Source organism: Bombus vosnesenskii, unplaced genomic scaffold (genome assembly GCF_011952255.1).
Source record: "Bombus vosnesenskii isolate JDL3184/JDL3185 unplaced genomic scaffold, Bvos_JDL3184-5_v1.1 scf7180000013263, whole genome shotgun sequence".
NCBI classification, from domain to species: Eukaryota; Metazoa; Arthropoda; class Insecta; order Hymenoptera; family Apidae; genus Bombus; species Bombus vosnesenskii.
In genome coordinates this window covers 8,938,592-8,959,840 of record NW_022882923.1, presented here as the reverse complement: position 1 = coordinate 8,959,840, position 21,249 = coordinate 8,938,592, and the positions used below count along the sequence as shown (strand labels likewise).

General features: G+C 43.7%; 2 protein-coding genes across 4 annotated transcripts in view; one reads left to right on the top strand and one right to left on the bottom strand.

Moving 5' to 3' along the window:
• LOC117232802 overlaps positions 1 to 21,249 on the top strand; it is a 143,119-nt gene that overhangs the window by 23,293 nt on the left and 98,577 nt on the right. For both annotated transcript variants that reach the window (XM_033492461.1, XM_033492470.1), the window contains exon 6: positions 154 to 297. In XM_033492461.1, coding sequence (XP_033348352.1) covers positions 154 to 297 — 144 coding nt within the window. The remainder of the gene's footprint in view (positions 1 to 153; positions 298 to 21,249) is intronic.
• The window catches only part of LOC117232714 (tyrosine-protein phosphatase Lar), a 278,813-nt gene that overhangs the window by 233,696 nt on the left and 23,868 nt on the right, over positions 1 to 21,249 (bottom strand). The gene's annotated exons all lie outside the window — the stretch shown is intronic.

Sequence of the window (21,249 nt, the reverse complement as noted above, 5' to 3'; positions counted from 1 at the left end):
TGGCCTCAATAAATGCATTTTGTCTTCGCGCTTGAGCAGAGTTTGCCAGTAGGTCGTAAGCTAGTCGGTTTCCAAGCGCGAAAAGTGGGTTAATGTCCTCGACGTTTCTAGAAAGGGAATTGTTTCAACGAATCGGATACTCGACTGTTTCAGACTCGACGTTTCTAATTGACAAAGACGGAAGGGATATATCAACGCGGCGCATCTGCCGAAACGACGCGGAGGCGAAGAAAAATGCAACGAGCGTAGGTGTAAGAATAAAGAGGGAGAAACGGAAGCAGGAAGAGGCGGGCAAAGGTAAGATGGTGGATTTTATCTTTTCTGCAGCCTTTGCACGAACAACCCTGCGGTATGTCCGGAGGCGTGCCATAGAGTGTTCTCCTCTCGTTGAGAATCATTGGCAAGTGAAAGAATCGAAAAAGGAGCGACGAAAGAAACGAAGAGAACCTATCGCGATTTTGGACGGATGAAACGGAAAACTGGAAACGAAACACCAGTTAGGAAGTCGTGCGTTTCGAGAAATGCGACGGTAATTGCTTGCAAAGCCGAATTAACACCATGAGCTGTGGATTTTTATCAGAAACATCTTAACCTGGTAAATATCGAACATTCGCAGCACTGGCCTCACTTTCGAGTCTCCTCCTCGAGGGACTCGCCGAAACTTTTGGTATATTCGACAAATTAGTTTCTCGGCGTAATTTGCTCGATCAAACTTTTCTATTCGAAGTTTCTCCATGTCGAGGTGATCGATTTTTCTTTGCTTCGTTCCATCTGGAAGAGCAAAGTTTAATCGTAGTTTAGACTATCGGCGGAAATGAAGTCTGTTACGCATAGAAATTAGAAAACGATGCTTTAGGCATGTTTCGCCGCCATTTAAATACGTTTCATTTATATTTAGGAAAAAACTGTTCATTTACATAGAAATTGATTGTCAACTAACGCGAATCCGTTTCACCTGTATAATTCGTACACAAAGAAAAACGATGTAATCTTTGCGTAGAAAGAGTTGCGATAAATCAAGTTTTTCGTTTTTATTTCGGTTTCGAATCTTTCCGTATGCAGCCGAAACGTGTTGGATTTTTACGGGTCAGTAGCTTTTAGCTCCGTTCCGCTCGTAAAATGCGCGTGACTCCTAAATTGTTCACGTTTTGAACGATGTTTTATATTCGAAAGCGATGTTTTGCGTCTGCTCGTTTCTATCTTAAACAAGATAATTCGGAGGCTAAATCGTTCATAGGAAAGTACGATGCCCTTCGACTCTTCGTGATCGAAACAGCATTTGACGTTTAACGTCGTTTAATTTACAGTTCTCATTCGATATTCATCGAATATTCCAATTCACAATTCATTTCTAATTCAATAAGCTATTTTCAGAAGCTGTTTGTCCTCAGCCGCTTATTACGGGTACACGTAGTTGTAGCCGCGAATGTATATGCGAGGCTTAAATAAAACGGAGACTCTTATCAACCTTTGTGGCAGATTGGATTGAACGTTGCAACGAACCAAGTACATCCAGTAGGACTATTCGCTTAGTCTTTTCGGAAAAACGTAATCCTCCTCCATTGCTTTCAAGTCGGTACGTCTCGAAGCGCCCAGCAGATACTGTCTTCGATGCCTGCGGCGTTTCCGCCGCAACCTTCTGCATCCACCTGTCTCGCGTTTCTCTGCATCCACCGCCTCGTCGTGCCAGCTTTGTTGCGTGAATTCTCACCGGCATTGCTTCACGAATTTGCCATATAGAGAAAGAGACGGGCGTCTCCGTCTCGCTTTGCTTGTTTCGTTCCTTCGGGAAAGGAACAACCTCTGTTCGACGTCTTTTAGCCTTAGCTGTTCATCCCGAAACGGAACTGTATTATACCGACTTTGGACCAGAGATCACCATCGCGTTCCATTGTCGTCCGTGTCAATCACGCAGAAACTTATTTTTCCCCTCTATCGAATATTTATCACACACGTTCGCACGGCTTTTCGTTACTTAAAATGGAGCGCTCGATATACCTTTCTTTCCTATTTTTCTTTTCATATTTCTTTCGCGAGCCCGCAGAGAGCACCGGATTCAAGAGCTCTGCCTTTGAACGAGCCTGGCTTTAAAAACCGATCTTTTCGTCAAAATCCGTTTGAACTCATCACGAAGCAGTCGCAATGGGCAATCGCGATTATCGCGATTTTAAATACGTCGCTGTCTGTGTAGGCGTAGGGCACAGGTGCCGGAGAAAGTACTCTTCGATTCGTACTCGAGCCTTCGGTTCGAGCACCGTGCACAAAAGAGCAGAGTTTTATTCAAAGCAACGGTTCTGCGGGTGGCAACTTTATCCGGCGTGTCTTTAGCCTCGATGTAAAATGCGTCTCGAGAGTTTTCAAGTATTCTTAAAATTTCGACTCTTGGGATCGGGAATCTACTTCCGCGCGATATAAGGAAACAACGACGGATCGAAAGATCCGATAGTATGCGAGCGGGACACGTGAAGGTGGAAAGAAAGCAAGGAAAGAGGGTGGAAACATTATCGCTTGAAAGTTTCAACGAAAAAGTTACTTCGAAACAAATATAATGGAAATTACGAACAGCGCGTCGAACTTTACGCAACTCGAAAGAATGAAATGGAATTTACGACAAACATCTGAAAGTCGGAATGTCGAGAACAATTAGAAATGCATATTTCAAACGCGAGTAAACGTAATTTAATCAACAAAGAGGATGTTTGGTTTTAGCCTGCTGTGATGCTCGAATTTTTATAGTTCAATCTTGCTCTCATTTTAGCAAACGAAAAAATCTTTTAATAACCCAAGAAAATCTTTCGCGTGAAATTTAAACGAAGATAATTGTTTGCAGTTGTCTTTACGCGTTAAAAAAGTCAGAATAAATACGATCGAGGTTGAAAATGACTGGAAGAGTACAGTAGGATTAAGAAATTAAAATGTATGAGTTATACACACACATCTATCTTTAAACAGCGAACAACGGCTGAGATAGCGAAACGGGAATAAAGAAGAGGAAGAGAGTGGAAATAAACGAGGAGATTTTAATCTGACCGCATTTTAATTTCGTAATATATAACTTGAGCTGACGGTGCAACGATTTCAGTTTCAGCTAATGATCGGCACGAGCCAAGAAAATTTATCGTTCGTTCTGTATTTCTCGCGCTTGCCGTGTTTAGCGTTCTCAACCGCTTGTTTTGGAAAAGTTCCAGACGAAACGATCGCGATCCTCGACGAACAGCATTTCCATCGGATATCTCTGCCGCATGATAATTCAGCAAACGGCGATATCGACGTTCGAATCATTTTGAAAAATATGATTTTTACAAGTTCGTAAAATCGTCCTGATTCATCCATTATCTGTTCAAGTTGCTTGTACGTCATCGTAAGTTCAGAACAAGGAGAAGAACAAGTAGAAAGACTAGTCGAACGTGGTATAATTAATGACAAGAAGAGCTAACACACGACGTCGACCGATATTAATAGCTTCGAGCAATAAGGGTATAAGTTCGTTAGTCGTGCGGCGACTTTGAAGACTAATGACGAAACTTTTGTCTCGATCTCGCCGATGTACAAAGTCTAGTGTTTTGGCAAATAACGCTCGATTAACCGCGAGACATTTGAACTTAAGCGTATGGTTCGCGTGTTCGTGGAACGGCAGAAATCGACTGCTTGCGAAAATGCTCGCGAAACGGTGTTTTCATTAATATCGTTAAGGGAACAACGCGCTATATCGGATCGTGTCCAATTTATCCGATAGAGAAATTATTACGGTTTAGTATAAAGAAAAAAGCAAAAGGTGGAGCAAAATGGTCGAGTACTTGGTCGTAATACTCGCAGACCCTCGCGATAATTATTGGGGTAAAGTCGTCAAATAGCTTTCCTTCGCTCGACCGGTCTCGCCGTTCCGACTCCTGGGAGGAGAAAAATCATTTAGCCTGTTTCCTGAACACGACGGAGAGAGATAGGAAAGGATGGCGGTCCATTGGCAGAACGTAATTGGTGGCATCTGTGACCTACTGTTCCGCGAAATTGATTCAAGTCTCGAGCCGGAGAATCGGGGCTAATTGGAACGGGTAACGAATCTCCCGGAGGAAAATCGCTATGATTTTTCTCTCGCGCTACTTGAACGACAAAGGTGACGTTCGCATACTCTTTACTCCTGATTGCCGGGTTTTAGATTACATCGAATCCGTTTCCGTTCTATATCGATGAAAACGATTTGTCTTTACTTTTCTTTGCTTGTTTCGATAACTCTACGGATTCTTCTAAAAACGGAAGAATCCGATTTCGTTGGAGAAACTTGGTCGCAGAGAGCAGCAACGCGAATAAATGTACTCAGCCCTCGGTGTTACAGTAGAAATGATGCTCGATGTTAGAGTATCGTAATATATAACGGGAAATGCGTTTTAATTGGACTATCAGCGAAAAACGAACGTTGGCGGTTCCACTTTCGGCGAGAAACTAACTGGCGCGGGGACTGTACAAGATGACAAAATTGAGCGATATTTTTCCAGAACCTTCCTCTCTACGACTCGTGTCGTTGTCGCTGTATGTAATCCAATGGTTTTCTCCCTGATACTTTCAATTAAAAGCTTCTTTTAGTTCTTATTTTCGGATCTTCGTTTCAAGCTATAATAAAAATTTATCGACACGGTAACGTTTCAATCTTCGACTTAATTTGAACGTATTTTTCGATTATTCATCTTCCCAGGAGCGAAGAAAATCGATGATATAATAGAGGAACGACTGGCGGTCGCGGAGGAAGCAATCGCGTTGGTGATGATGGCAAAGAAGATGGAGGTACGCCCGGTACATTATTAAATATGCCTGGGAAAATTAGATTCGAAATTCTTATTTTTCCTTGTGGCGTTTCTACCAACCCTTCTGCTCCACCATCCACGAGCGTTCACGATTGCCCGCCTTCTCCGTTCCGTGCTTTCCCTTTCTTCCTCTCGACCAGTTCTACGTATTGCAGGAAAGATACGTTGCAGCCTGAGGCTAAATGCCTGTGTCAGCATTGTTAAGCCAGCAGATATGGCTGACCCAATAGTCTTAAATTTTTACGTTATGTACCTACCCTTCGCGTAACTTTCGTTCTTTTTCACCCATTTTCTCTTAGGTTCTTCTCTGTTTCACCTTCTGCAACCTGCGCTCGCTCCGAGGTTCTGCCGTTTAGTGTTTAGAGATGAAACGTTTGATGAAATTGCCGGCGGCTACGCGCTAACGTTCTAACGCGCCGAGATATCATCGCTACGTACAGTTACGAGCGTCGCGTTTTTCCTCCGCAGATCGAAAATCAACTAAATCGAAGTGCATGTAGATCCTTTAGACCGTGTCGAGAATCGCGAGTTTCCGGAAGCGAAACTTCAAATTAAAAAGTTATCTCGTTACCGTGCCGTAGGTAATTAACGAGCGCTAGTAGCTATGCTCATATTTGGTTTAACGACTCAAAGGGCTCGTTAACGAGCATCGCTTTATTTTGCGGCGGAGCATTTCACTTCCACGCTGATCTTTGCTATTTCGGTCAACAGTTTCCTTTTTCCACGAGACAACGAATCTCGCCTGCGATCTTTCTCCAATCACCAGTCACGAATATGCTTATCGATGACAAGGACGGTGCGCTGTTCGCTAGATGGTACAAACGCTCGACAACCAGGATCTTGTCTTCGTAATTAACGGGAGCCGTGCAGGCGCTGTATCGCAAATCAAACTTACTCGCGGTGTAGTTAAATTTGAAAGCACCAAACGCTTCGAAATTTCCTCGTGATCGATCGAAGTAGAGTCGTTAAATGCGACGCGCGAGAATCTTCTCGCCGTGTTTTCCGCGTTCGGAGCCGCGAACACGAGTATGGAATAAGAAGACACAGCGAGGACAGTTATCGAAGTAATTCGATGAAATTATCTCGATAACTATCGCGTAGCCATTTCAGCGCGATTAAACTTTAGGCAGGCCGAAGTTTCCGTTAATCTGCAGCCGTGGAAAGTCCGCGCTGTCGATAATTGCAAGATCCTTCGTTCGTTCGTTCGTTCGTTCGTTCGTTCTTTCCTTTCTTTTTCTCTCCGTCCTTGTTTTCACCGTTGAACCAAGGGAAAGAAGATCGAAGGACGAAGAATAAAACTAGCTTCGAAGCGTTCGTAAGGAAGAACAAGCTGCGAGAGGAGAGGGAAGAGAGTCGGTTCGGCGAGACACCCTTAACGCGGAATGTCGCCTGAATTACGACCCTCCTTATGGCTAGTCCGAGCGCACCGTTTCGAGACAAACGGGCAAGCAGAGGCCGCGAGCGCGAATTTCTTTGCGAATTCCACCGGAATTCCGGTGCCAAGCGGCTCCGTTCGCCTCTTTCCTTTCTACGCCACCACCCATCCCTCGAGTTAGGTGAAAAGTAGCTGCGAGAGGTATCTCCGTGCTTTTTTAAAATTTCGGTAGGTTAGAAGATTGGATACAGACTTCCTTCCGCCTCGTTAATACCGTTTATCCCGTCAGACCTTTTTCGTCGATTCCGCTTAATTTATTTACTTATTTGCCGGTTAAACCTTTTGGTATGCTTAACATCGAAGATATCGTACTTTTCACTAAAATCAATATTTTTCATGTAAATATCGTTGAAAGAGAACTCCATAACTAAAATTAATAAAAAAAAAGGCGGCTTCGACAACGCGCGATTGATAACGTACGATTGGATTTTTCAGTTACTTTTAGATGAAAAATAAAAAAATGTTATAAAATAGGTCAGAGCGCGATAGAGTATTTTGAGTGTCAGCGTTATGAAAGAAGAGGGATATCGAGGAACTCGGCGTACGAATCGAAATTAGAAGAAATAATATTCTTTAGCTGCCTATCTTTCGATCGATCGCTAAATAACGTGGAAATGGCACGAAATTGGCAATGTCGATTCATCGAGCACACCGTGTTCGATGCGTGTGAACACTGACCATTAAAGAACTAATTGCCGCGGTCTTTTTGTTTTAACCTCGATCCTCCTCTCCTCCTCCTTTGGCTGTGGTTTCGTTGAAACGAAAGGAGTAGAAAAAAGATTCGCCGTGTTCGGTTGGAAAGACCGATAGCGTGGATTCGCGAGGCAGGGAAAGAGGAAAGAGTGGGAAAGAAGGAGACGAGAAATGAGGAGGTTGGGCGCGGCCGAAATCCATGGAAAAACGGGGCAACGACCAGATATCGGATTCCGAAATGAAAACGGGATGCGGATGCATCGACGAGAAAGAGGCGCGGAAAAAAAGAGTAGCACGAACCGCGAGCAAACGTATCGACAAAACGTAAACCTGGTACGAGAATGATTTCGTGGGCCAACGCTAAAATATCCATGTTCTGCTTGTTAAACGATTACGACAGATGTATCTTTTCTACGTAGGAGAATAGAGAACGGTGCAACGGTGCGAGTAACTGATACAAAACCATTGACAATTGGCTCGACGTTGCGAGGAACGTTGACGTTAACTCGTATCGAAAAACTACACGGCTAATACGACCAACTATGCGGAATCATTTTACGTTGGACTTTTTGCCACGCACGCGTTACATCGATCGAATCGTAACAACGTCCATCGACTTTTGAAAAGACGCGAACACACGGTCTAAGCTTCGCGGCCGTTTACGAAAGGGACATGGTTTAAGAAGGGGGGGTCTGGTAATCAAATTCTTTCGACACGCTTAGAAGCGAGTCTGCACGACGGTAACTTTCTTCTCATCCTATCTCGTCGGAAATAATATTGCTGCTGAAACGAAGTTAGAATATCCGTCGGAAGCGATACTGATATCGATCGGCTGTTATATCTCGACTAAGTGAAATTTTTTTTTTTCTAGCGTAAATTATTTTCTCACCGAACCTTACTTGGTCGAGCGCGATACACGCACGCGTTACCAGAAAATTGCATTTTGAACGGCTCGATAGATGCTTAACTTTTCTCGAATCTTTCGCTTCGAAATTGATTTACTTTATCATTCAAATTTCAACGAAGAATTTATCAGACTAATGTTCTTTGTAAATTTATCCAATTATTTCGTGAAAGTTTCCCGGCTAACTTAACTTACCTCATTTGATCATTTTTAAGCGACTTTATAAAACTTTAACCGCTGTGTAATAATTATTATTAATAAGCCTTCCGAAGATTTGTTCAGCCCGCTCTAAAGTAAAGTTTTCCGTTTGGTTTTCGACGTAGCATTCGTTTTCCAGCTTGCCACTCGTTGCCTTCCTTTTGTACCTCCTCTGTCTTCTTTCACCGCAAAAGAACGACAAGAACGACGACGGCTCGTGGAAAATTGGTTTCTCGGACGCGAAAGCAAATCGAGAGAGAACGTGGAGCCGAGTAGTTTTTACCAGTGGACGAAGAAGAACTTTACCGACGCGTCTTTTCTAGGCAGACGTTCATCAGCCAGTTTTCCAGACTCGAGAAACGAGAAATGCAAGGAACACGCGACAATTTTCTCTTAGCTTTTATTTACTTTTTGCATTCCAATCCTTTCTTTTTTTCTTTTTTTTTTTTTCGAGATCTATCGAACGAAGTTCTACGCAAGGTTTTTAATTATTTCTGTGGGGAAAATCGATTAAAGTTTCGTGTTTGATAAAATTTTATCCGTCAATGTTTTCGTATTCGTTCGACAAGTTTCGCGAAGCTTCCAACTCTTTTCGACGACTTGAGCCCAGCTATCGCTTCAAACGTCACTCCCTCGAATCTATTTCACCGCCTTCGCCAAAAGTATCTATCGCTTAAAAGTTGAGGCCAGCGCGAAACTTGGTAAATTTTAAGCGATCTCAAGTGCCGGATACCTTTGAATTTTAATTCCCGTGCTTTTATCGGTGCTTCGTCCGCTGGAAAAATGCTTATCGCTTTATGACGAGTCCGCCGTGTCTCTCGCCGACTATCCGCGCCAGAAATCCACCTCCTCCTGCCGTAATACCATTTTCATCATTTTACTTCATTTCTCTCTTATTCCGCAAAATTCTGTTTAGATTTACTCGCTGCCTTTACCCGTCCTATAATTATTAAATCAAGTTTACGTTCGGAACGTTCAATATTTATTTACACGATAATAATCCATTTCAAGAAGAAGTTCGCTTACACGATTAAACACATATTCACATTATTTAGTGTAATTTCTGTTCGTTAGAATTACGAGATACAGATCGTTCAAAAATTGTTGAGAGCCGAATTTCGCGAATTACAAGGTAAATTCCTTGCTTCGATTCGACTATATCTACTCGACTAACCTCGCAATGTTCTAAGCTTTGCAACATTATCTTCGTATCGATTGCATCTTAACTTTGAGCTACGAAATCCTGACTCGTGAAATAACATCTCTTCGTTGAACGTTCGACCGATGTTTTCTATTTGTCGATGAAAATATGAAAAAGAAAAAAATAACACATTTTTAATGGCGAGTTTCCCTCCGTAACTACGTATCTCTTTCCAAGTTGTTGGTCTGGAAAGAGATTTTCAAGCATAGAGATTAACGAGCAGTACAAACGAAAATACGTGCGCATGTACTCGTGATACTATCTATAGACAACTAGGAACTAGACGAGTACCAACCTCGGTTATTGGTTCATTGATTTTTGCATGAGGTCGAAGCCTAGGTTCGCGAAATTGCAAATATCGATACTCGATGGCAGCCTTCCGGACAAACAAAGCCGATAATCCACCCTTAGAATTTCGATGTCTTTGTCTCTGTTTCTTTCGCACTCCCATGGCTTCGTCTTTATCCCTCTGCCTTAGAAAATATTACCCTATTACCTTTTTTCTTTCTCGTCAGAACTATTTATATTCGCAGATTTATTTACGTTATCGCCGCTTTTCTAAGGCGTGATTTCAGAAGGGATATCGCGTTATCCGCTATAAAGTATAAAGAATATGTCATCGAAATATAAAAAGACACATTGTGTCTATCGCGTGAGTCAGATGTACTCGGTCTCGTGTGTGTTTTGTGTACGCGAGTCTCTAACTAGGTGAATTTCTTTATTAAAATTCAAGCGGGAAATATTCTAGCGCCGTGTTTCTCTCATGGGATTACTAGCAAATACCAACGAAGGCTATACGACTACGGATTCGCTTGACTATAGAAGTGCGGATGATTCGGTCTGGCGGTGAGTACGATTGGTTTCCGGGGCTCGGCGCCTCTGCCGGAAGTCACGCTAACTGCTACCAGCACGCCACACTGGCGTAATCCTGGAATCTTGGTTTAACGAACTGAGACTCGTCTCATTTTATAGAAAATACAATCATTCGTGCACTTTGCACACCGAATGTATCATTTAGGTAAATCGATTTTTACTAAATCGTATTTAATATTTTAGTCGCCATTCGTTTGAAATACACGTGAAAGAATCGGAAGCAGTCGCTGCTGGAATCGCGTTTTTCTTGCGACTTTGCCACCGTTGCGAATTTTCTAAGGTAAATATAATTTGCGATGGTTTCCGAGATCGTTACGAGTTTCGCGCGTCTCTTTCCCTCGGAAAACTTTGAAAGCCTTGTTAGAGAAATGAAAGATCGAATGTGTCATCGCCGAAACGAGGGTCGACTTTAGAGTTGACGGGATTTTCGGTGGCCAACCACGACAAACAGGGCCGGATCCTTCGTGACCGCTAATCCGTACTAACGTTCCGACTTTCTTAGACGCGGTCTTGTCTTCCAACATTGGCTTCCTTGCTACCAACAGAGCTTCGATCCAGCCTTTTCTAGGTCACCGTTATGTCGTGTAAATCAGATTTCATTGTAGACGCGATTAATTTATAAGATTCGTAAAATGTTTCCCTTTCTTAAATAAAACGTTGTCTCAGAAACGTGATTACTCGGCGCGGTATTACTCCGGTTAAATAGAACTCGAGTTCGCGAAAACTGGCGCAACTCTAAATGAAAATGGTGTGAAGGATTAATCTGAAAATGGAAAAAGTAACCGGCGAGCTTTTTACCAATGTATACGTTTTCCAGTGCTACTATGGCTTCTATCCGTCTTGTCGTCGGGCGGGGAAAGTGGAAAGAACTTCTGTAGGTTCTGACGCCACGCCGAGGCGAAAGTATTTCTCTCTCTATCTCTATCTTTTTCCACCTCAGCTTCTCCTTCGGACGTTTACTTCCAGCTTAGTTAGCAAAACGCGATCTCTTTCGTTGTTCCAGTAATGAGACGAAACGATAAAGCGGCACACTCCGAAGGTTTATCGGTGCGTCAGAGGTAACCGCTCGGCATCCGTATATTTTGAACATTCGAGACGGAAGAGAGAAAGGGGTGGCTGGGTAAGTATCGGGAACGGCCATTGTAAAAATTCAGTAGGATTTCCTTCAGCGTCGCCATTTTCTCGAGAAAGTAAACAGCGCGAAATGAAGAAGATCTTTGCATTTTTTTTCCAATTAATTCTTTGTTCCTTTTTTGTCCTCTTTAACTTTGCTGTTCCGTTCTGAGTATTTCAACGAGAATACATAGTCCGTGGATATTTAAACGATTATAGGAAATTCAGATAACCAAAAATGCAAAGCGTGTATAATAGACGAAAATACGTAAGTAAAATGTATTACGCTATATTGTATAATACTTGGAATATGAAATTGATCTTTATTTAGATTCTATTTCTGTGGTTCTATTAATGTAGTTCCTGTCAGGATGAATTTGGATATATCTTAGCGATTTAATAATGTATCAGCTTAAAATCTCGAGTTTCCTCTTCGTATCCGATTCCATTAAGTCGTCCAAAATTAGACAAAGCAACTGGTTCGTAGAATTTCAATTTTGATGCGAGTCGCAGTGGAAAATGGTGGATTTTTGCCCCTAGTTTCTTTCGTATCACTCGAAGCTTCCCATCCGCTGGGGAATCCATTTCTAGGAAAAGCAACTCTCTGAATGTTCAAATTCCCTCTAAATGCCCACTCGTCAGTTATCCAGCATGCCAGTCTATCACCGCATTGTTTTGAAGCTCGTGAAGCATCTAGGCAAGCATTTGCAATCTGACAACGCCAGTTACCACTTCACGAGATGCTTCCATTTGTCAGCCATAATTACGAAGATACTTCGTGTTAGTTACATATTTGACAAGAAACGGTTCAACCATTTTCCTTCAACTTCATAGACTCTAGAGATACTTGGTCGTTTCTTATCAATCGAGAAAATAAGAGGAAACCCGAGAAGATAAATGTTCTTTATCTGTATAAAATGTTGGTGTTGAAACTGCAAAAAAATAAACGACTATGGTCGTAGAGAATAGAAGGAGGTTGACGATAAGAAGACACTCGAGGAAAACAATGCACTATGCTCGTTTTGCTATAATACAAAAGAGAAGCACGTTGCGTCATTGACGACAGGGTTATAGCAGGGTGCTAACAGCCTCTTGTTCCGCAGTTAGGATTATTGTCACAAACACGAGAAACTTTCTTCGTTCGCCAATTACAGAGAATATCATTGTTTCTCTGAATCTCTTAACGGCTGTCTTCTATCGCCGTATACATCGATTGCATGTTACGGCTGGGCTATACTTACCGTTACTATTGCATAGATAATATACGGCAACGTATACAGCTTGTTTCTGTCCTCGCGTTATATATTATTTCGTACGATCACTGCGTGCAACGATAAGCCACCGTTCATTTCGACTTCTTTGGTAGAATATTTATATTTCGGCAGTTTAATCGTCCAGTATTAAATCTGCCGTGCTACAGTATGCAACTCGTAATAGTATTCGTGTAATACGTGGATATGGCAGCGGTAAAAATGGTACGAGTAGTAAGAGTAGGCGTAGTAATCTCTTCTATGATACAATCAAGTTCTACATTGAAGCATCGAATAACTATCCCGATTAACGCAACAACGTACATATGTATATGTGTATGTGTGTATATATATATATATATATATATATATATACATATTGTATATATCCTCGCCTGCAGCATTCTATTTTTCTCATAGCAATTAAATCACTGCTACGCTATATTTCACGCGGCTCTGACCGAGCTTTTAGACTCTCACCATTTCACGTACCTGTTAATTTATTTCTCGAGACGCCTTGTATTTTACCTAATTTTACGAGCTCGCAATATTGCGGAGGCTGCTACGTATAAGAATAATGACAGGAAATGTTGATTCGTGAAATTACTAAAGTCTCACTATCATAGCGAAGGAGATGGTTTCAGAAGCAAATAGAATAAGTAAACGTCGAGAAAGTGGAACGAGAAAGACGGACGATTGTACGCCGGCAAGACTATGCAATAAATAATAAAGGCAAGATCCCTCGAGTCTTGGAATCTACCTACGCCGTAGACGAACCGGGGAGTAAAGTTTCCCGGTAGCTCCGTTGCACTGTCTAGGAGACCTTACTCGAGTCGTACGTGGATATTCCGTAACACCTTTCTTTTTTCCTCTCCTTTTGAGGAAAACAAAGTTCGCGAGACTTTTTAATGAAATTACTACACCGTATCCCATAAATAACCCAGCCGGCACGTTACGATTTTCAGCGTTCTTCACAACCGAGAATCGTTTCAGTTTGAACTCGTATTTAATTTTCCTCACGACCGGCTAACGACGCAGACGGCAGGATTAGGTCTAAGGAATCGAGCGATAATCCGGCCTGGACGAGCGTTCTACTTGGGACGCACGATAAAGCCGGTCCCGTCTTTAAGTGGAAACGTTCGTTCAACGTCAGACGAGGCACGTACCAGAGCACCGGTGTCAGGGCGGAGCGTAAGAGGGTGAATAATCATTTTCCGTCGTAACGAGGGAGATCTAGTAGTAACCAACCCCACTTCGCGCTTTACTCCAGCTACGTTTCTATGCCCCTAACTTTCGATCAACGTGTAGTAGAGTCGCGATTCCATTTCGGAACAAAAGAAATTTTTCATCAAACTTGGGATAAAAATCGTGTTATAAATTTTTACCACCCGTCCATTTATCTTTTTTTCCTATCCATATCTCATTTCCCCCCTCCCCCCATTCGAATTTTTCGCCAATGAAATAACTTTCCATATTTGCATTCCCTGTTCCGAGTCCTACACTTTTTCCCCATTCGAGAATCGTTGGCGGAAATCCTGCCGAATCATAGCCATTAGCTTCGTTAATCGTGATTTTGTACTAAAGAGAGGACACAATTACTTCCGTGATCGTAAATAATCCAGATCGTTCGGATAACGTAGCTTCGTTGCGAACAATTAGACGACGTGAACGTTGTTTCCTACAGCTGACTAATTCTTGTCGAGCTCGATTCTAATACCGTTTAGATTAAACGTCTACCACGAAGGGAATTGGAATTCGGGACCGTGTAACTTCGAGATCGAAGCCTAACCACGGTTTAAAAATTATTCTTGGAAACGTTGAAAAGTTGCAAAGAGTTTCTCCAATGAGTCGATGATAATTATTTAGAAAATATCGCGAATCGTTCGAAAGAAATACAGAAACGCGTCTTGCCGCGTGTCTTATCGTTCAGCAACGACGACGGGATTCGTTTTATGCGATTAGAAGTGGAGAGACATTGGAATTATAATATTTGGACGGCAGAGTTGGGTGTGATCCAAAATTCTCGATGAAAATCACGGGTCGAATACGATGCAGTGGACCGAACGAAACTTGGCGTTTACGTAATTTCGAGCTTCGCGTCAGCGACTATGCCGGTAAAAGGTCGATAAATGTAAATCGCAACGACCATTACCTGTCGGTAGTATGGATAAACGTTCTCAAATAATCATAACGTTTTACAATTAACGTAACCAACGTTTACCGATTCGGTTGAATAAGTGGCTGGAAAAATTGAAATCTCTTGGGAGGTAACATCTGTTTGATCGATTAGCAATCACTCACTGATATTATTCGCTAGAATCCGGACGAATAAGAATTTCGAAAGGTGGATTGAAAAGTTTGTAGTTTGCCTCGCTCGATCCACTTAACCAGTTTCCTCGAGGCGATCGTTATTCAAATTCGATCGAGACGTTCCGGGGATGTCGGCGAAGACAGAAATCACGACGAGTAAAATTTCGCACATTGGATTAACGACGGAGGAATAGATTTTGCGATTGGGTTGCGTCGAATGGTCCGTGGTATCTAGCAACAACGTCGAACGACGGTATGCGAACGATCAGGGAGCGAAGGAGAATAGCCGGTGATTGAGGGAATATAGGGGAGCCATCGTCGAATATAACTCACGTCGCAGTCGAACTGTCTCACCGGGCTAGCTCGTTGGTTGGCCGGTCGACTGGTTGGTCGGTCGGTTGGCTCGTTCGAAACGATCACCGGGCATATTAACGAACGCACTAGGGCTCATAAATCATGCCAACGCAGGGAGCAACCAATCGAATAGCCCTGTTAGGTACGAACAGCCAATCGGAGCCTCGGTCGAACGGACGTGCACGTCGAACGAATCCCACGTCCCGGAAATTACGTGTCCGACTCTAAACTCTGATGATTGATGAGCTGGCTGTAGCTAGTGGAAATAGTGTGCACTCGCACTCTCTGTGTCTCTTTCCGTTCCTCTTTTCCTTTCCATCTCTTACTTTCTCTCTTTACCTCGAAACGATTTGCTCCTTGCTGCTCGAAACCTCCCTGAAAGCTCGCACGTTCCTCTTTCCGATGCTTTTCCGTGTCTCTTCGTCACTGTCAGATACCTAAGCGTACGACGAACCTCTCTACTGCGCGGCAGTAATGTTTTTCGATTAACCAGTGTCATAACGATTCTGACATGTTCGATCGCGTGACGCACACGCTACGTTCGTTAATGGCAGATAAACGGCGCAACACTCGCCTTATTTCCAATATCGCTCGCCGTTTCTGCAGATACCGCTAGTTTTTAATAGTTTTCGCGTAAGGAAGAGAAGAAAAAAAAAAGAAGAAAAATGGAGACGCGGAAACGCCTGCAAGTTTCATGCAATAGTTTCGTAGTAGGTATCTTCGCTTCTCTCTTTGATTCCTTCGAAAATGTTCTTGCGGTTGGATCGTCTGTGCACGAGCGCACACACGGTTGTCATCGAGATCAAAGCAGTCGCGAAACGAGGGGATTTTAATGCGTTTGCCAAAGCGTCTCGGTCAAAGCGAGCGTAAAGAAGTACGAAGCGGAGAGCGTGGTTCGACAGAGGAATGGGAAGAGCCAACGGAGAAACAGACGTTTTTCCTTCCTCTCGCACTTTTCAAGATTACAAAAGTAACGTTACATCGACGAGGAACTTAACGTTAGACATCGTTCGCTGCTGACTGCGATCAACGAACGGATATAATCGATGCCTTAATTCGCGCCATCTCAGGAATCGTATCAACTGGCGGCCAATTCGTTTGCTGTTATTACGTAACGCGTCGAGAAATCCTACAGCTTGGACGATTTGACAAAATTCGCAATGATCTGCGCGTTTTGATAGAGCAGTGACTTTGCGCGAGAAAAGTCGGATTTATAGTCCGATTTTGTACAGCAGCGAAGAGAGGAAACGATTTAGCGTGAAAAACTTGAAACGTAATTCCTGCCTTTAACTATCTGCGCTCGGGAAACGTGAAAAACTGGCAAACGAGTCGCCGAGGATTTAGAAAATTCCAAATTCAGCGTGGACCGTGAACGAAGGAACGGGAGATTATTTTTTAAATTTATTCTTTCGCGTGTTAAGCTGCTCGCCGTGTTCTGAGTGGACTGAGCGGAAGAAAAAGCAAACGCGAGAAGATAACGAAGCGAGTCATAGGCTAGAACCGAGGGGAGAATATGGAACGAGATAAAAGCGAATGGAGGAAAGAGAAGACTCGAGAGAGAGAGACCTGGCGCACTCGAAATGATTGAAAGACCGAAGAAATTGAATTCTCGCATTCGATCGTGCCAGCTCGGGTCCTCTAATTGAACGACTCCTCTTCCCCTTGTTCCTCCGTCCCTTTTCACTTGTCAATTCTTCACCCCTTCCTTCCTTTCCTTTAGTATTTCCTACTATTCCACGCCACTCGTCTTCCCGTCTCATTTTCTTCTCCGTCGTTTAAGCGGTCCCCTCCTCTTATTCTCTCTAACCGACGTTCTGCCAGCCAGTAATTCGTTTATCATCGGCGCTTAACCGTAGACCGAATTAACACTACGAACGACAATCGCATGGACGTCGGAGCAGCGAACAAGACGATTCACCAAGAACGTAATCAGGCTACTCGAACGATGCTAGAGGAAAACCACGAGAACCGTAACGAAACGACTTCGATCTTAATTTCGTTAGTTTCTGCACCAGATTTATGATCTATCGTCGGTGTCGGTTTCGAAGGAAGCGTAGGAGGAGCGCGTGATACGTTCTCGCATATTCTTCAGCCGTATCGAACTCGATGCTCGACGTCGGTTTCATATGCTTAGAACGAAAGGAACCGTAGTTTCGCGCGTTCTTCGTTTTCCTATTTACGAGAGGATCGTAAAACGACGTTTGACTAGCAGTAAAACAGGGCAACCTAAATTCTTGGACTCGCTTGGATTTCTCACGGACACGGATTTCCACGAGTTTGCACGGGAACGAGCGGCCGCCGATTTCATCGATCAAAAAATTGGTGCAATGGCGAACGTTGGAATCGAGCCAGATCGCTGTTGTAAATAACAAACGGCTATTTATTTTTGCATCTACAAAGCTCCGCACGCGCATCTTTTTACAGCACGGTAGCTAGTGAAAATACTTGTTCAAAATGTTTGTGCACTGCCCGTTTCAAATTTATTTGTTATTTTAAGCGCAAAACGTATTTCGGTCTTCGTATCGGGAACCGTACTTGGGAACAACTACGGTTCGTCGATCGAGGCAACGTAAAAACAAGAGATAAAACGGTGAATGGAAAGAGAAGGAAAGAGAGTCGGAGTAAACGAATAGAAAAGGAAGTGTATGCACGAGGTAGAAGCGCGGAGGTTGGGTTGGTCCGCGCCTCGGTTAATAAATAGCAGCAGTATGCAAATAAAGTCAATCGTGCAATCGTTTGAATTTTAATTCGTTGAAATAAAAAATGAAATTTGCTGCCACGGCTACAAGGCGAGCGAGCGAGCGAGCGAGCGAGCTCGTGCGATCGCTATTGCTCTCCTGTGATCGATAAAATCGAGCTTCACGCGACTATGACGTTTCCGTCGTATAAGCATGTTACGCTAAACGTTAGAATAGGCAGGATTTTATCGAAAGCGTGAAGAAATCGTAAAGATGGTTGTCACGGGTTGTAAAATGGGCGTAGACCGCTTAATCGTGAAATTTTTTACGAAGCTACAGCTCATGCACCGGTACAAGTGGACTGCCATCGCTAAAGCAAGTATATAAGGGCATTGTTCACTTCCTGTTTTGAATATCGAATTTACGAGCAAAGTTATGTGCAGCGCCCGCAAAATCTTTCTCTTCCCCCCTTCCCCTTACCCTTCTCCTCTCGACCATCCCCTTTCTCTCTTTCTCCGTCGAGATTCTAACTTGGCCCGTAAAACTTCGGTCGGAACTCGTCTTCGAAAGGCGGACTTTCCTCTTAAGGGTTTCCAAGCAAGCAGGGAATATGGTCGAGGTGTCGTAAGAACGATCGTAAGATCCACGATTCGTTTTGCATTCCGCGATATCCGTTCTCGTAGCCGCGAGAAAATCGATCGATTCGAGTCATTTGACGCGGCGAGTGAAGCGAAAAAGACAGGGGAAGACGTACTATACGTCAACTCTGGCTGAGGCAAAGACACGGCATAGGGAAAAGAAGAGGAGGCAAGGATCGAGGTTATGGATGAAAAGATCGAAAGGACGGAACGTGGTTCGATAGTCTGTCGGTAAAGAGTGACGGACGCTTCCTTTCGAGATAGGTGACGGAGAACTGCCGACAGAGAAAGTCTTTTCTGCGGCGAATCAAAAGTCGAACGTCGAAGGCACTTGCATTCTTGGCGAACGGTATATCGCACGCTCGAGCGAGAAACGTCAAGGATTCAGGTTCCGAGTACGGCTTGCCACGAGAGCTACCGATTCCACCTGATGTCGTTCACCGACCTAGGCTTCATTTTCAGATCACGTACACGCCATTGCGCTAAGCTTCGCTCCTCTTGCCTTCTATTTCGAAAGCACCGGATGCTGAAATCACTCTCCTTCGACTCTTTGCCTTCTTTTTCATTTCCTCTCTCCCGCTCGCTTCCCATCACTCGCAATTTCTTGCGTATCTTTATTCTTTCGGCATTCGCCAACCTATTCAAACGCGCTTCCCGATATCGTCGCTCTTGCAACAGCGAGTTGCTCTTCCACTTGATTTTGTTGCTAATTATTATCGACCTTGGACAATTTTCCATGCAACTTCTCGTTCGTAGCACGTGTTAATCGTTCCACGAAGTCGACCGGTATTTCGTTAAAATAATACGAATCTGGAGAGAAAATAGCTCGTGCTATTCCGGTTTTATTTCGCTATTTCGAAGTATTGGATAAGGAAAAGCTCGAGAGTTTAGATAAAGGTGAAGAAGCAAAGCAACGAAGCAGTTAATTTTCTTATTTCGGTCTCTAGAATTTCGATCTCTTAATTTAGTAGTCAATTTGGTGGTACGCGAGATCGCTAGTGTCAGATTAGTGTCGACGCGCCATTGCGATTTATTTGCGACGACGCTTCGCGGTTTCGTTATATTTTCAATAGCGCGATTTCAATTGCTACGATCGTGCGAATCGCGTCATTAAAACCTAATCCCGTCGAATCGAACAACGTCACCGCTGCAACGACGGTATTATAGTCGCAACGTGTCGCGTCGCTCATTTGCACCGGCCCTTATTCGTGACAATTCGTTCTAATTGCTTCTAATCGATTGCAATCGGCCTTTCTTCGTCGTTATCTGTCGTTGGTCGCTACATGCGTCGTTATTCGTCGCCATACGTGCTCCTTCGTCGTTATTCGCAATCTCTATTCACGGACGCTATTCGGTCGATACGAGGCGAAGCGCGTGAAACATTTCGACTTTCATCCATTCGCAGTTCGTTGCGAGTCGAGTGGTTCGTTATCGGCGCGAATAAGAAACGGCTGAAACGAAGAATAGGGACGAGCGAGAGACGCAGCGTAGGGAAAATTGATCGAGATCGAGCGGCGATCGGCTAGTCACGAATCACACGAATCACGATTTACGGAAAGAGTAAACGAAGCAGTGGCATAAGAGGGGTAAGTAAATACGAGGCGAGGGTGGGAACGTGGAACGCATGTACACAACGAAGGTCGTTCTCGAGTGTCTATACGCGTATTCTGACTCACGTACGACCACGAACGAGAATATACGGGCGTGCGAACAAACTACAACGAACGAGGGAAACGTTCGCCCTCGATCGTGATTTCCGAATGCGCTTCTCTGTACAAACGAACCGTCCGACAACGTTGCCATGCTACGAGCACCGACAGATACAGAACGGTGAAACAAAACGACGAGCCTGCCGCTAAGACGCCCGGCGAACACAACCAACAACAAGGAGAGACGAGCTAAGAGACGAGAACGATGACCCGAATTCTGTCGTGGAAAATCTGCTGGGAAAATACACGGTTCATTGTGCGGCGCGGCAGTTTGACAAATTGTATATGTCTACAAAACCTACTTCTCCTACCTGCTTCACCCGTAGCTGCTCCTTCACGAGAGACCCCCTTATTCGCGAGGCAGGTTCGCGTGCATGCGCGAACCAGCATTGTCACCGAATAAGAAAAGGACAGAGCATAGACAGTTTGCACCGATTCGGCCGACATCGACCAAAAGAGAGGAGATCGCCGATGTGTTCGAAAGGCACATTCCTTCTCCTTCGAAACGAGGAATCACAGCGCGGATTGGCGATGCGATCGATTCGCGCAGCGTACCTTTAAATCTGGCGTTCGAAGCGAGATCGCTTGTGGTTGGGCACTACTGGCAACTCGGATCCTACGATTAAAACAATCTCTCACTGAAATCGCGACACGACGGTTGGCGACCAACGCGCAACTAGCTTATTTTAAATACTTTATATCGTGGGCATTGAACGCGAGCTCGAAACACTTTGGCACGAACGATGAAACAATCAACTGTCTGTTGTAGAATCGATTCCGGTCAACTTAACGATAACCATCGTATCGTGTAGGGTATTATATACTTGGAGAAAAATTGCTTGTACGTCTAAATAGAATAAAATAATATCGAACTTTGCTATAAAATTCTGTCTGCCATAGAACTATCGCTTTGCAAACTAAAATCGATATCGTGCTTGTTTTCAATTCTCAAAAGTCGCAGTTAACGACAGAACTCGCTAGAGAATCATTTTTTTTTTTTTTTTTTTTTATAAAATTTTGCGTAATTTTACTAGGCTAGCTATCCCGTGTCAACACGTTTGTTCGTGTAAACTGTGTTCATCGTTTGTTCGTTC